This window comes from Ochotona princeps, chromosome 19 (genome assembly GCF_030435755.1).
Source record: "Ochotona princeps isolate mOchPri1 chromosome 19, mOchPri1.hap1, whole genome shotgun sequence".
Taxonomy (NCBI): Eukaryota; Metazoa; Chordata; class Mammalia; order Lagomorpha; family Ochotonidae; genus Ochotona; species Ochotona princeps.
Genome location: NC_080850.1, coordinates 43,218,213 through 43,231,573, shown reverse-complemented (window position 1 = coordinate 43,231,573; position 13,361 = coordinate 43,218,213). Strand labels below are relative to the sequence as shown.

The 13,361-nt window shown below is 54.1% G+C and overlaps 1 protein-coding gene across 1 annotated transcript; it reads right to left on the bottom strand.

Annotated features, from left to right (window-relative positions):
* Positions 1-337: 337 nt before the first annotated feature.
* On the bottom strand, positions 338-11,916 carry PPIC (peptidylprolyl isomerase C). Its single transcript, XM_058677752.1, has 5 exons — positions 11,782-11,916; positions 5,947-6,064; positions 5,475-5,564; positions 3,918-4,102; positions 338-972 (listed from the first exon to the last, which is right to left on the bottom strand). The coding sequence occupies exons 1-5, from the start codon at positions 11,896-11,898 to the stop codon at positions 835-837; spliced, it is 648 nt and encodes a 215-aa protein (XP_058533735.1). The 5' UTR covers positions 11,899-11,916; the 3' UTR covers positions 338-834.
* Between the last annotated feature and the right edge of the window lie 1,445 nt (positions 11,917-13,361).

The following is a 13,361-nucleotide window of genomic DNA, read 5'->3' as shown; positions in this document are numbered from 1 at the left end:
CCCTGTCCTAGTGAGGGACACTCCAACATGGCCTTTGTCCATTATCCCTTGCCACCTAATTGAAATAAAGCTTGAATCTTAGTCTCCCCTCAGTAGCTTAAAGGCTGCTTGAAGGCCACTTTGTCGCATCTGGACCCGAGGGAAGTTGTTGACCAGTCAAGTATGTATCCATGATGTGGGTGACTGTAACTGTTGCATATTCCCATCCAAAATGACCAGCTTGTGTGTTTCGACTTGCAGAACTCTCAGATACATGCGCTGTTAACATGAGATTCTGCATTTTTGTACATGTACACTTTAAAGAAACTTACAAAATAAAAAAGTCCTGCAAGTCGCATCATACAAAAGAGTGTTTATTACAGAGAACCCAAAACCACCATTTATCAATCAAGTCAAATTCCATATGGCATATATCAAGTTACAAGACACAATGCCCTTCACTCAAAAAGTGTTTGTTTGAATATAAAATATTCAAACTTCATGGCCTGTTTTTCAGACTCATCTTTAGCATTGCCCAACACAGAGATGATGATGACTTTCGGGAGGGCAAAAAAAGAAATAGCCAATACATATTTTTTGATTCATTTAAAAATAGCACCATCAGAACAAGGGTATATGGTCTTTGAAGATTAAAGTGCCTACACAGGTGACTGACCAACCAAAGCTCATGTCAACTAAATTCTCAGTGGCTGAATTTTTTTTTAATATCTTTCCAGTCAGCTGGGGTGTGGGGAAATCAAAGTAAAAACAAAAGCAGAAGGCAAAACAGTGACCTTGCTGAATCCACAGACGGACATGTGCACGTCCCTGCCACAGTGTGTTCCGCATCCTCACTCAGGCGTGTCCCCAGTCCGCCACCTCGACCACGAAGGGTGTCTTCACGTCTATCTTGCCACTGTTGACTATGGAGCAGTTGGTGAGCGGACGGTCGTGACTGTCGGTGGCTTGCAGCTCGATGGAGTGCACCACCGTCTAGGGAGAGAGGGGAGACTCGGGCTCAGCGCTGAGCGGCGGCCAGCGTGACCGAAAGGCACAGTCGGCAGACGCCCTGCGAGTGCGCACAGGAAATCGATTGTTCATTGTGACAAAAGCATGCTTGCTGAAGGTTGAAAAGTTAGAATTCCACAAAACACACAGAGGACCTTCCCTGTGTATGGAACATATGTATTAGGAAAAAGCTAGGCATCTTGGATTTTTTTTTTTTGCACCAAAACTAAACTTTAATCTCATTTTCCATGAATTTTATAAAGTACCTTCAAATATGCCAAAAAATAAAATTCACCCACCACCTTGGTACTCAGAGGCCATATCAATGCATTTCCTTACTTCCTTTTCCAGAAGGAATTTTACATTCTAAAAAACAAACTTGGTTCCCAGGCACCTAGTTACAACCCAAAGTGTTAACATAGAGTTTCCGAGTTCCATTCAGCTCCACCCTCTAAGATGGATGGGATTATCTCATTTGCACGCGATCCAAGGCCCCTTAATCGCTCAGTCTGCCCTGCCAATGCAGCCACAGGTGGGATCTAAAACTGTTTTAATCCACTGCGGTCTAATCTTCAAGGAGCTCATTTTATGTGGCCCTCCAGATGACCTGATCAATATCCAAATGATGCTTAGCACGAAGAAAAGGGTCCTTTGGCCCTGCAGAGGTCTTGGCGCAACAAAACGGGCCAGAGAGAAGGCATGGACAGGGGTGCAGTTGGGGGCCTAGCCACTGTAAGGAAGCTCTGAGCCATTAGGCTCTCGGCGGGGTCCAGCACAGAGGCATGCCTGCACCTGCAGTGCTGCCAAGGCCCATCTCTGCCCTGGATGGCTCCTTAAGCCCGTGCAGTAGAGTGGCTCACACTGGCAGTGGGAAGGAATGCATGTCACGGACCAGCAAGGCAGCCAGCAAAGTAGATGGGGCTCCCAAACAGGCTGGAGTCCCCCATCAGGTACAAGATAGGGAAGAACCACAGCTTGCTAGAGTGGCTCCTTTCTGTTTGGGTGAGGGAGGCCCAACAGCTCACAGAGAAACTAAACAAAACAAACAAAATGCAGATGAGGGAAGGAATGGAGAGATGTCCTCAGCCAAGGGAGGCCAACACTAAAGCCGCCCATCCAGGCACCTGCCACAAGGAAACGTGAGTTAACAAAGATGAGGACTGCGAGAAGTCTTCTTGGTCATAGATTGAAGCCCTTTGAGATTCTCTGAGGCCTACCGGCATAGCTTCACTCTTTTTAGAAAAGATTTGTGGATTTACAGTTTCAAAGAGAGGGAGAGAGATCTTCCATCTGCTGGTTCACTCCCCAGACAGCACCAACAGCCAGGGCTGGGCCAGGCCAAAGCTGGCAGCATGGACCTGCTTGCAGGTCTCCCACGTGGGAGGCAGAGGCCCAGGCACTTGGACCTTCTCCCACTGCTTTCCCAGGCCTATGCAGCGGCCAAGACTCAGCCAGTGCTCCCGTGGAATGCCAGCTTGCCGTGGAAGGGCGTCACCTGCCACATCGTGACGCCTGCCTTGGAATGCTCTTTAGTCATTGGTGGTTGCTAGACTGTGTGTCTGTGAACGTGACCCTGTGTCTGGACTGAACAACGTGGGGCTCCGTTCTTGCATTCTTTATGGTGAGACACGTGAACATGCCCCGCTGTCCGCTCTGCACACAGTCCAGGAGTGTGAAGCAGACTCGGGGTGCGGTGCCGCCAGTCTCCACAGCTTCCCCGCTTGGCACAACTGAAGCCCCACCCCCTCACATCCCTTCCCACTGCCTGCACCGGGCCCCAGCAGCTGCCTCCCTATTTTCTTTTCCTGGGAACTCGAGTGCTTTACATACCTCTTACTTCGTGTAAGTAGAAACCACAAAGACGTTGTCCTTTGGTGAGTGGCTTATTTCACTGAGCAGGACATTCTGCAGGACCTCTCGTGCTATGGAGTTGGTCGGCATCTCCTGCCTTTTTAGAGCGAGTCCTGCTCCTCTGCATACCCAGTACCCTGGTTTTATTTTGTTACAGTTGAAAGAGCTTTCTCTTATTATCTAATAGTAAAATAAATTAAGTACTTCTCTACGGCCAGTCCCTAGCTCCTGCTCTCACCACCCCTAAAAATTAAGATGCTGTGCCGGGCCCGGCGGCATGGCCTAGCGGCTAAAGTCCTCGCCTTGAATGCCCGGGGAACCCATGTGGGCGCTGGTTCTAATCCCGGCAGCTCCACTTCCCATCCAGCTCCCTGCTTGTGGCCTGGGAAAGCAGTCGAGGACGGCCCAATGCATTGGGACACTGCACCCGCGTGGGAGACCCGGAAGAGGTTCCAGGTTCCCGGCTTCGGATCGGCGCGCACCGGCCCATTGCGGCTCACTTGGGGAGTGAATCATCAGACGGAAGATCTTCCTGTCTGTCTCTCCTCCTCTCTGTATATCTGACTGTAATAAAATAAATAAATCTTTAAAAAAAAATGCTATGCCACATGGAATTGATCATTTTGAAGAGAGGCTGGTCAGTGTAAATTAATGGATCTCTAAGAAGCACAGTTGAAGATTAAACTGCTGAAACGGGCTAATGTTGGAGCTAGCAGGTGGAGCTGCCCCCTACAGTGCCAGCATTCCCACATGGGCACCAGTTCAAGTCCCAGTTGCTCTACTGCCCAGCAAGCTTTCTGTTAATGGCCTGTGAAAAGCAGTAGAAGGTGGCCCAAGAATCAGGCCCCTGCCAGCCACAGGAGACCTGGATGAAGCTCCCGGCTCCTGGCTTCAGTGTGGCCCAACACTGGCCAGCTACTTGAGGAGTGACAAAGTGGATGGAAGATCTCTGTGTGTCTCTTCCTACCTGTGACTTTCAAGTAAACATATAAATCTTACCAAAAATAAATCAATCACCGAAGGCACTCTCATTATTAACGTAAAATTTTGAAAAGGGAAGAAAGAACATGCCAGCTTACCATCCCATCGAGGACTTTGCCGAAGACCACATGCTTGCCATCCAACCACGTGGGCTTGGTCAGAGTGATGAAGAACTGGGAGCCATTGGTGTCGGGCCCAGCATTGGCCATGCTGACCCAGCCAATGCCGTAGTGTTTCAGCTTGAAGTTCTCGTCTGGGAAGGTCTCACCATAAATGCTTATGCCTGCATGGGATGAAAGGAGTCAGCAGGTGTCAGGCCTCAGTGGACTCCTCAGAGCGGAGCTCAGGGCTTCTGTACCAGCATGTACCAGCAGCCTGCAAGAGGCAGGGATGGGGAAAGGATGGCCAAACAGGAGGAGGGATGAAGGAGGGGAGAAAAACAACATCTCAAGGAAGCAGCCTGGGGGCCTGCAACACGCAGGTGAGCCGAGCTCTAAGTACAGTTCAAGATGGCAGGCCCGACTCCTGGTCTGAGACCAGGCAGGTGAGCGATTTGAACTCTGAGGTGAGAAGGAACTGAAGAGCAGGAGAACACCGTAAGCCAGAAGGCAAGGTGGGACTGTTGGCCAGCCCAGCCACCTTGGCCGCATGCTGTCACGCTGCTTATCCAGGGTCCCTCACTCCTACCCACCCAGGGTGCACCCAGCCAGTCCCTGTAACAACCCCACAGACCAGGTGTCATTTTATACAGGGAAGAGCAGGTGACAGAACTCGAAGGCAGCAAAAAACAGGACTGAACATTTGACTCTGAGCTGCTGATTATCTTGTCTCAGCGTCCGGAGCAGGAGCAGCTGTGGCGGTCACTAGGCTGGGCTTCATTCAGAAAGACACCGAACGACTCACTGAGGAGTTCCTGGGGGTCAATCCAGAGCAGAAAAGCCAGCGACAGCATGTCTGAGGATGGCCAAGCCGCAGTGGGGAAGAAGCCCTTGCTGCCTCCTCCAGCGGTACAGCCCTGGGCAGTATCCGCCCCATCCGCCAGCCCCAGGAATGCCTGCGGTGCCCACCTGCCCCGCAGGGCTCCATACCCTGCCTCTGGTGGCCAGCCCCTCCAGTGCTAGCCCAGGAGATGGGCAGGACAGCTCTGGCTGCAGAGGGGATCTAGGCTAAAGCTGCATGGGCCTCGCAATCACTGCCCCAGATTTTTGGGAGAAAACAAGCCCCGTGTCCAGGGAAGCTCTGCACAGAGTTGAAGCGCTGTGCATGTAGTGGTTCATCCTGGACTAGACTAACTAACTTTGTAAGAACTCGTTTGCATGATGTTGACAACTCAGCCATTACCATCACAGACCGGGCAACTGGGCAACTGCATCTGGGTTCCCCACGTGAGTGGAGGGACCCAGGTACCGGAGCCATTACTGCTGCACTCCCAGAGTGTGTGTCAGCAGGAAGTTAGAGGGGAAAGCAAAGCCAGCCTCGAGCCCAGGCAGCCTGCTACAGCATGTGGCTGCACACACGGCCGTCTTCACCACGGTGCCGAATGCCCGCGGTCTGAAAGACACCTGTCCTTAAACCTGGGATTTCCGTATCTTGGGCAAAGGCTGCTGGGATTCAGCTTGGGGGCAGGAAGCAGGAAAGGAGGAAGGCAGTGTTACCGCCAGTGCCGTCCCCCGCTGTGAAGTCTCCTCCTTGGATCATGAAGTCCTTGATGACGCGGTGAAAGCTGCTTCCCTTGTAGCCATACCCTTTCTAAAGAGAGTGTTTCCACTGAATTCACAAGGAGCCGCGACCCACACCCAGAGCTACCCATCCCCGACCACGGTTGACCTGGAGACATGAATATCATGCAAAATACAGAACTTATATTAGGGCCCAGCCATGCCCCTAGCGACACATGCATCACGAGCTGCCCCGACAAACCGGAGGAGTGATTTTTGCAGACAGCAGGCTACATGCTCACATGGCCACCACCTTTCCCTGCCCTAGCCCAGTGATGAGACGGAGTGCCCGAGACACTGTCACAGCCTCGTCTGACATGCTCATGTCTTCCTTTTCCGGAAGATGCCTTCAAGTGAGGGAAAGGAAGTTGCCATTCTATGCACGGTTAAAGGAACCACAACCCGAGACGTGCCTCTCCCGTGGCCAACGCGATGAAATTCTCCACCGTCTTGGGCACGACTTTTCCAAAAAGGCCGATCACGATTCTGCCAACGTCTTCCTCTCCGATCCTCACGTCAAAGAAGACCTGTGCGCGTGCAGAGGGAGGGCGAGGTCAGGTGCTGGCAGACCCCAGGGTAAGGAAAGCCAAGGTTAAAAGCTGTGCATCGACTCACACGTCACCTTACAGAGGTAAGTCAGGGCAGGAGTTCCGCGAGGAGCTCGCAGCCCCTTGGGCGGTTGCACTCCCCGCCCCCCCAGGTCACCATTCAGCAAACACTGCTCTCCCCCTCTGACTCAGGAGCTGGCCTAGGACTGAGCTGAAAGTGAGGCTCCCTACTGTCAAGGTGCCAACACCGGAGACCAGCTGCTGCTTTGTGAATGAAGCCCAGAGTAGGGAACGGTGCCTCTTTACCGAGACAGGCAGAAGGCTTGTTCACTTCCTAAGTGCCCACAACTAGGACTGGCCCACCTCAAACCAGGAACCAGGACTCAGCTTAGGCCTCTCACATGCATGTCAGGGAGCCAAGGCCTGAATCCCACCTACTGTCCCAGAGTGCGGCCGAGCAGGACTCCGGCCTCTGAAGCGGAATCTAGACTTAAACCCAGGCACTCTGACACGGGAGCCGCCACGTCTCAACTAGCATCTTACCCACCAGTGCAGGCCCTGTCTTAGCGTTGCCTGTTTGAAAGGCAATGCTCTCCAGTCTCAGAAGGAGAAACATTTAAAGATCCAACGAGGAGAGAAATTAACAGATTTATCCTTCTGTAATCTAGACCGGTGCTCAATTCCCCAAGCTGTCAACAGGTGCCTGCTGTCAGATGGACTACAAAAGGTGCAAGCTGAGACACAGGCTCCCGAACCCAGTGCCACCCAGGGCCCGGGCAGACGTCACACTCTTGGCTGCCAACCAAACCATTTCCCTGTGAACTGAGATGCTCAGGTCAATGACACATCCTCCAAGTCACCCAATGTCAAGTGGGCGCACTTTGACACAGATGGAACCTCCCGAGTCTCGTGGACTTTCAACTGTTTCATCTCCGACAGCATTACACACACACACACACACACACACACACACACACACGGCTTCCTTAAGAAGTGCCTGAGACACAGCACTTGAAAAGGCCACAGAGCAGAAGGGCGTCCTATTAGCGAGTGCAGATTATATGAACCAATTTGCTGCGTGAATGAGAAAAAAAAAAGCCACTCAAGAGATGGCTTTAAAAAATATAAGAAGGGTTGTCAAAGGAAAAAGATGTCTCGCAGTTTAGAAAAATCACTAAGTAAAGACTGTCACGCTATAGCTCAAGGCAGGAGCGCCTGCCAATACGTCAGCCCGCCTGTCACGGGGTGATGTGATATTTAGTGTTCTGTGTGGCATTTCACAATTTTTACATGGCCAAAGGCACAAAAAAACTTTTCTGGTTATTTAGATAGAAGAGTTTTACAAAACATGCAAAAGTTCCTGCCCCCGAGATGAAGCCAAGTGGATGAGAACTTCCCCCTGCCAGAGATGGGGCCTTGCCGCCCAGTACCTGCGCCGCTGCACCTGCCATGGCCACAGAGGAGCAAGGGGTTCAGGGACAGACAATCACGGAGCAGCACCAGGACACGAGGCATGTGACGCTACAGAAACCTCACATGAGACACCAGAGAAGCCTCCAGATCTGTGAGATGCAGAAAGAGCTGGGGTGCTACCTGTGACACTGACATCCCATATGGATGTCATGTTTGAGCCCCGGCTGCTCCACTTCTGGTCCAGCTCCCTGCTGGGAAAACAGCAGAAGATAGCCCAAGTTCTCAGACCACCACGTCCATGTGGGAGACCCAGATGCAGTCCCAGGCTTCTGGCTTCAGTCTGGCCCTGCCCCAGCCATTGGGACTTTTTGGGGAGTGAGTCAGGAGATGGAAGATCTCTGTGTGTGTGTGTGTGCGTGTGTCCTACTCTACTCTCTAGGTAAGTCTACCAACTAAATAAATCCACCTTAAAAAAAATAAAACAAGAAGATGGAAGAGAACAGCGTAAGTGTCTAGCTCTTCCATAAAAGCCTCCTTTGTTGCTGTTTTACATACAGCCTAGTATATGAGCAACTTAAATGTTTTTTTTGACTCAGTTACATGTGTGCCAACACTCATGAAAATAATCAAGTCCAGTCTTGACCTGGACACCAAGGATTTAATTGGGACCTGTGCTGAAGCCATGGGGGCCCCCTGGCCATACATGACGTCCCCATGTGGGGTAGCCTGGAGGGCAGGGTAAGCAAACACAGCCTGCAGAGTGTGTCAGCATGCTCCAGAGGCCCCGAGAACACTGTGCACCAGGCCTGGAGGGACAAGCAGGGCTGCAGGACAGGACACGGGCTGCGTGGAGGGCAGCGGGCTTGCCAGACAGGGCTCTGGCTTGGGGTCTGAAGGCAGGGAATGGACTTGGTGCACAGAGAAGAAACAGGGGCTGCGGGATGGGTTTCTGGGAAGGGAGGCACCTGTCAGTCCTACAGGCAGGGGAGAGATGCCGGCCTTGGGCCCCAGGTTTGTGAGGAGTCAGAAGGGGCCTGCCTGGGCCAGCACTGGCAGTTACTCAGATGGGAGCCGCTGAATAAGGAGGCAGTGGTGGGACATGTGGGAGGAGTGCATGGATGAGGAAGTAAGCAGAAGCATTTAAATAGGAGAGAGTAGGAGGGGAAGGGGTGCGCTGCGGAGTGCTGGCCTCTGCAGGCTCCACCCACCTCCCATTGCGCATGAGCGCTGCGCTCCGCTTGGGGAAGGGGCCAGACGGCTCCAACTGACTTACAAAGGAGAAAACGGAGTTGCAGGGCACAGTGGGTAAGGGAGGTTTGCTGATGTGCCAGGGTTTCCAGAATTCCGACCCCTGGCTGCTGTGTGCCGTATCAAGGAGAGGCTTCCTGGCTGCGTTGGGCATTCGCTGTACAGGGGGACATGGTACTTCCAGTTTCCCAGTACCCAACTCACTCTGGCATCCAGGGAGCACTGGCTGCTCTGACTCTGTGGGCACAGCCACCCTCTGCCAGGCGAGGTAGGGGCTCTGGCCATCTAACCGTGTGCACAGTCCCTCTCCGTGGGGCTGGTTCCTCTCGGACTCTGCTGAGTGCCCTAGGGAACAAAGGCCAGTGCTGGGCAAGGCTGGGGTACAAATTCCGACCCCATGGACATCATATTCCAGTAGGAAACATGGCACAGCAGTGCTATCGTATAGTGGGAAATGGGCTTAATAAGGCAAGTACAGAGGTAACATCACGGTTAGGGGCTGTGCTTGCCTGTGGGGATTGAGGTAGACTTCCTAGAAAAGGTGGCTGTTCCATCCATGCTGCCCTTTGGGGCAGGGAGCCTCCGTCACTTCTCTTTTCCCTTGTACGTCATTGGAAAGCTATGGGACACACCAGAGGAACAGCCTGACCCAAGCCCACAGTCCACCCAGCTTTCATTTCCCAAATAACAAGACACCAAGGATAGGGAACTGTCCCCACTACCTGGCCAAGGAACCTTCTGCAAATGAATTAGACCAAGTCACACAAACAGAACCCAAACAAGTACCCTCCTAGGTCCAGGGCCACGGAGGAAGGCCACTCACTGTGTCCCACCTAAGATGCAAAACCCTCCGGGCAGCATGTAGCTGTTGTCACCTTACCCAGGAGGAGATGGAACCTGGCCTCGAATGACACCCAGGTCCCCCAGCAGTCTGAGCCTCTCCACTCTTCTGCTACAGGTGGAGACAGGCAGGCAGCACTTGGAGTGCTGCGCTCTGCAGGGGTGTTTGCTGGACCACACAGGGTTGGGACTGTGGTTCTGTGGCTCTCAGGCCACTGAGTGGGGAAGCTAGGGTACCAGAGGGGGTGGGACAGCAGGCTCTGTGGGAGGCGGGCACCAGAGGGGGTGGGACAGCAGGCTCTGTGGGAGGCGGGCACCAGAGGGGGTGGGACAGCAGGCTCCGTGGGAGGCGGGCACCAGAGGGGGTGGGACAGCAGGCTCTGTGGGAGGCCACCTTGCACCTTTCCTTTGCAGGTCCCAGTTACCAGCAAAATCAGAGGTAAAACACTGCCGGGAAAAACAACAAATGCCCTTCATTGCATCACAGAGATCATTTCTGTTTTCATCTTCCAACAGGTTTTTTTTTTTTTAAGTTCATCAGAGAAATAACTCAGTGAAGTTGGATATGTATAAGAGTCGCCCCCACAGTCAGCTTTTGGAAACCAACCCTGCATCTGGTGGGGGGAAACAGGAGATGCACTGAGTGACAAGGACAGCTCGTCCTTAGCGACAGCACCCTTCACCAAGGCCAGGACAACCCAGCTCCGAGGCCTCCAGCTGCTCCCCCTCAGCTCCAGGTCTCAGTGGCTTCCGGCCAGCTGCACAGGGACTCCAGGAAAGCTAACAGGTAAGCACCTGGGCCCCAAACCCAGCCCTAGACGGTGGCTGGTATGCTCTGGGCAGCAGAACCTTTACCTAAGCTGGAAAAAAACGCCCAGGTAGAGCTTGTTGCAGAATATTGCAGGACCAGTCCACTAGGAAACTCCCTCCCTGGTCCTTGGTGGTGCCCAGCTGTCCCAACACTGCATATCCGTCCAACAGCCCAGCTCCTCCCTCACCATCAGCTCCTGGGAGTTATGGCTCCCAAATCTCTTTCAAGTCTTGCTCCTCTTTCTTGCCCCCATCTCCACCAGGACCACCCAAATCCAAGCCGCCATCTGGACTCTGGCTAGGGACCCTGGGTGCCTCCCCAGTTTATTCTCTTCATCGGGTTACCCAACAGTCTTGCATGTCTGCCTGAGGTGGGTCCCAGGCATAAGTCCCTGTGTGGCTCTTGCTGCAGGTGGCTTAAGTATGACCTTGAATTAGAACCCTCACCCTGGGGGGAACCACTCTCCTGACAGGAGCCCTGCACAGCCCACCCAAGTCACAAGGCCTTTTCCCGCGTGGCGTCTCTGCCCTGCCTTAGCAGGCTGTTTTTTCAGCCAACGAGGCCTTGCTCCCTTCACTTCAGAGCTGTATGTCTCAGGTGTCCCAGGAGATCCAGTCTCATACACCTGATTCCAAAAGCCCATCCTGCCGGGAGCCTGCGCCCTCAGGTCCGGGCCTGCCGCTGGCCCGCCCTGCCCGTGCTGCCCGCCTCCGTGGTACGGCGTGTCTGTCTCCTGGGCAGGATCACAGCTATCATTTGCACCAGCGAAGCCCGACTTACTGTTAAGACCACTTCCAGCTGTCAAATTCCAGGACCCACGACTGCCCGCGGCTTTTCCAGAAACAGTGACTACAGACACCGGACCCGGTCATTTGCGTCCTCGCCCAGCACTCGCCCAGCACCCGCCCAGTCCCGGTGCGGAAGACCGAGCTGATGCGGGGGTCAGGACCGGGGCCTCCCCCCATCCACCTCAACACTGGGACTGCGCCTCAGCCGCTGCCGGGACAACGGCCTGGAACTTTAGGCCTGCCTTCCTCTTCCTCCTCTTTTTCTTTGGCCGGCGGCGCCAGGCTTGGCTGTGGCGCGCCGGTCTCCTCCCTGCGCCTCCTTCCTGCTCCGTCCCCACGTCCAGGCCGTGCCAAAAAAAGTTCCTAGGCTGCCGCCTTGCAGGGGTAAGGGCCGGGAAGCCTCTCCCAGCCCCGGCGGTCACGTCGGGCCAGGGGCCCTCGCCAGGAGACTGACTCCAAACTGCCTGTGGCGTGGCCGGGCGCAGGGCCCCTTCCCACGCGGCCAGCCCCTGCGTCCCAGCCCTTTGGCCACCCCTAGCCCTCCTGCTACCCAGGAAACCCCTCTGCACGCCCCAAGCACCCCGCCGCGCGGTCACCTTGGCCGTCACCGTGGGCCCTCGCCTGCGCACGCCCGAAGCCCCCAAGGGCAGCACGAGCTCGCCGAGCCCCACGCAAAGCGCCAGAGGCAGCAGCAGCCGGGCAGCCGGGCCCATGCTGAGCGGTGGCAGCGGCGGCCGGCTGGCGGGACTCAGGGGCGGCTGCGCCTGCGCGCACACGGCAGGGGACAGGGATGGGGCGGAGGGGCGGGGACCCGGACACGCTCCTCCCTGGCCGGGTGCAGCAAGAGTTTGGGAGCAGGCAACCCAGGAGGCGCGGCGGGCGGAGCTTCAGGCCGCCTGGGTAGAGGCACCGGGATGGGCGCACGTTCGGGCGCCAGGTGGGATGCCTCGCTGCCCTGCCACGGTCTGTGGCTTCCACGCTGCAGCCAGCACCCTTGTCTCGGCGGATCCTGGGGTCCCTGCTTTGAGTTGAACTCTGAGTTTCTAGAGGAATGATGTTGTTTCGAAATAATTCACTTTCGGGGGAGGGGGGGGAATTAGATATTGCTTGGTTCTCTTGCCCTGGAAACTCCTTCTCCTTGGCTTTCAATCCTTTTTTTAGGCGCTGACTCTGTGATATGATCTGTGTGGAAATCTACCTCTGGAAATCTGCCGTTCCAATAGAAATAAATAAGTTTTAAGAAGAAATGGAAAGAAAGCTGATTTAAGCCAGGTTGTAAGGTCACCTAGGAATTCTGAACGTGTAGAAAGAAATGCATCTTTAAAAGTTGACATGCGTCACAGCATGCACAGTGGCTTTGGTGCCAGCTTGTGGCTGTTGGCTTTCTTTGTGATTTTCCGCTGGCTCAGGTGTTTTACAGTGAGCACAGAACTAGTTTATATCCTGAAAGCAGTTACATTGAAGCGCATTGTGTAGCTTGGGGAGTAAAGCTGGCACCTGCTCTGCTTCATAAAGGTGCTTGTTTGTGTCCGCACTGCTCTACTTCCCATCCAGCTCCTGGAAATGAGCTGGGAAAGCAGCTGAAGGTGACCCTAGTCCTTGGACCTCTGCACCCACTAGGCAGACCCACAGGAAGCTCCTGGCCCAAGCTGAGCAGACCCTTGGTGGTCATCTGGGGAGTGAACCAGCAGGTGCAAGAGCCCGTCTCTCTGTTTTTCTGACTGCCAGATAAATCAAGGGAGTTCCCCTAGTGGCTCTGAAGTGACTTGGGAGCATTGTGGCACAGGTAAAAGGAGTACCTATTAGTTTGATGGGTAGGATTTTTTTTTTTTTTTTAAGATTTTGCTTACTTTGCTGAAAGAATTACAGGCAGAGAGAGAGCTTCCATCTGCTGTTTCACTCCCCAGCTGGGGCTGAGCTGAATCCCTAGTGGGAGCCAGAAACCAGGAGCTTCTTCCAGGTCTCCTATGCAGGTGCAGGGTCCCAAAGCTTTGGGTCGTCCTTGACTGCTTTCCCAGGCCACAGGCAGGGAGCTGGACTGGAAGTGGAGCAGCCGGGATGTGAACTGTAGCCTCTGTGGGGCGGCTGTGGACCTGTTGTGGAAACTTTGTGGCTATTCAATCATGTCTTCTTGGCTTGTTTGTCTCTGTGCCCATACCACTGTGTCTTAAATAAG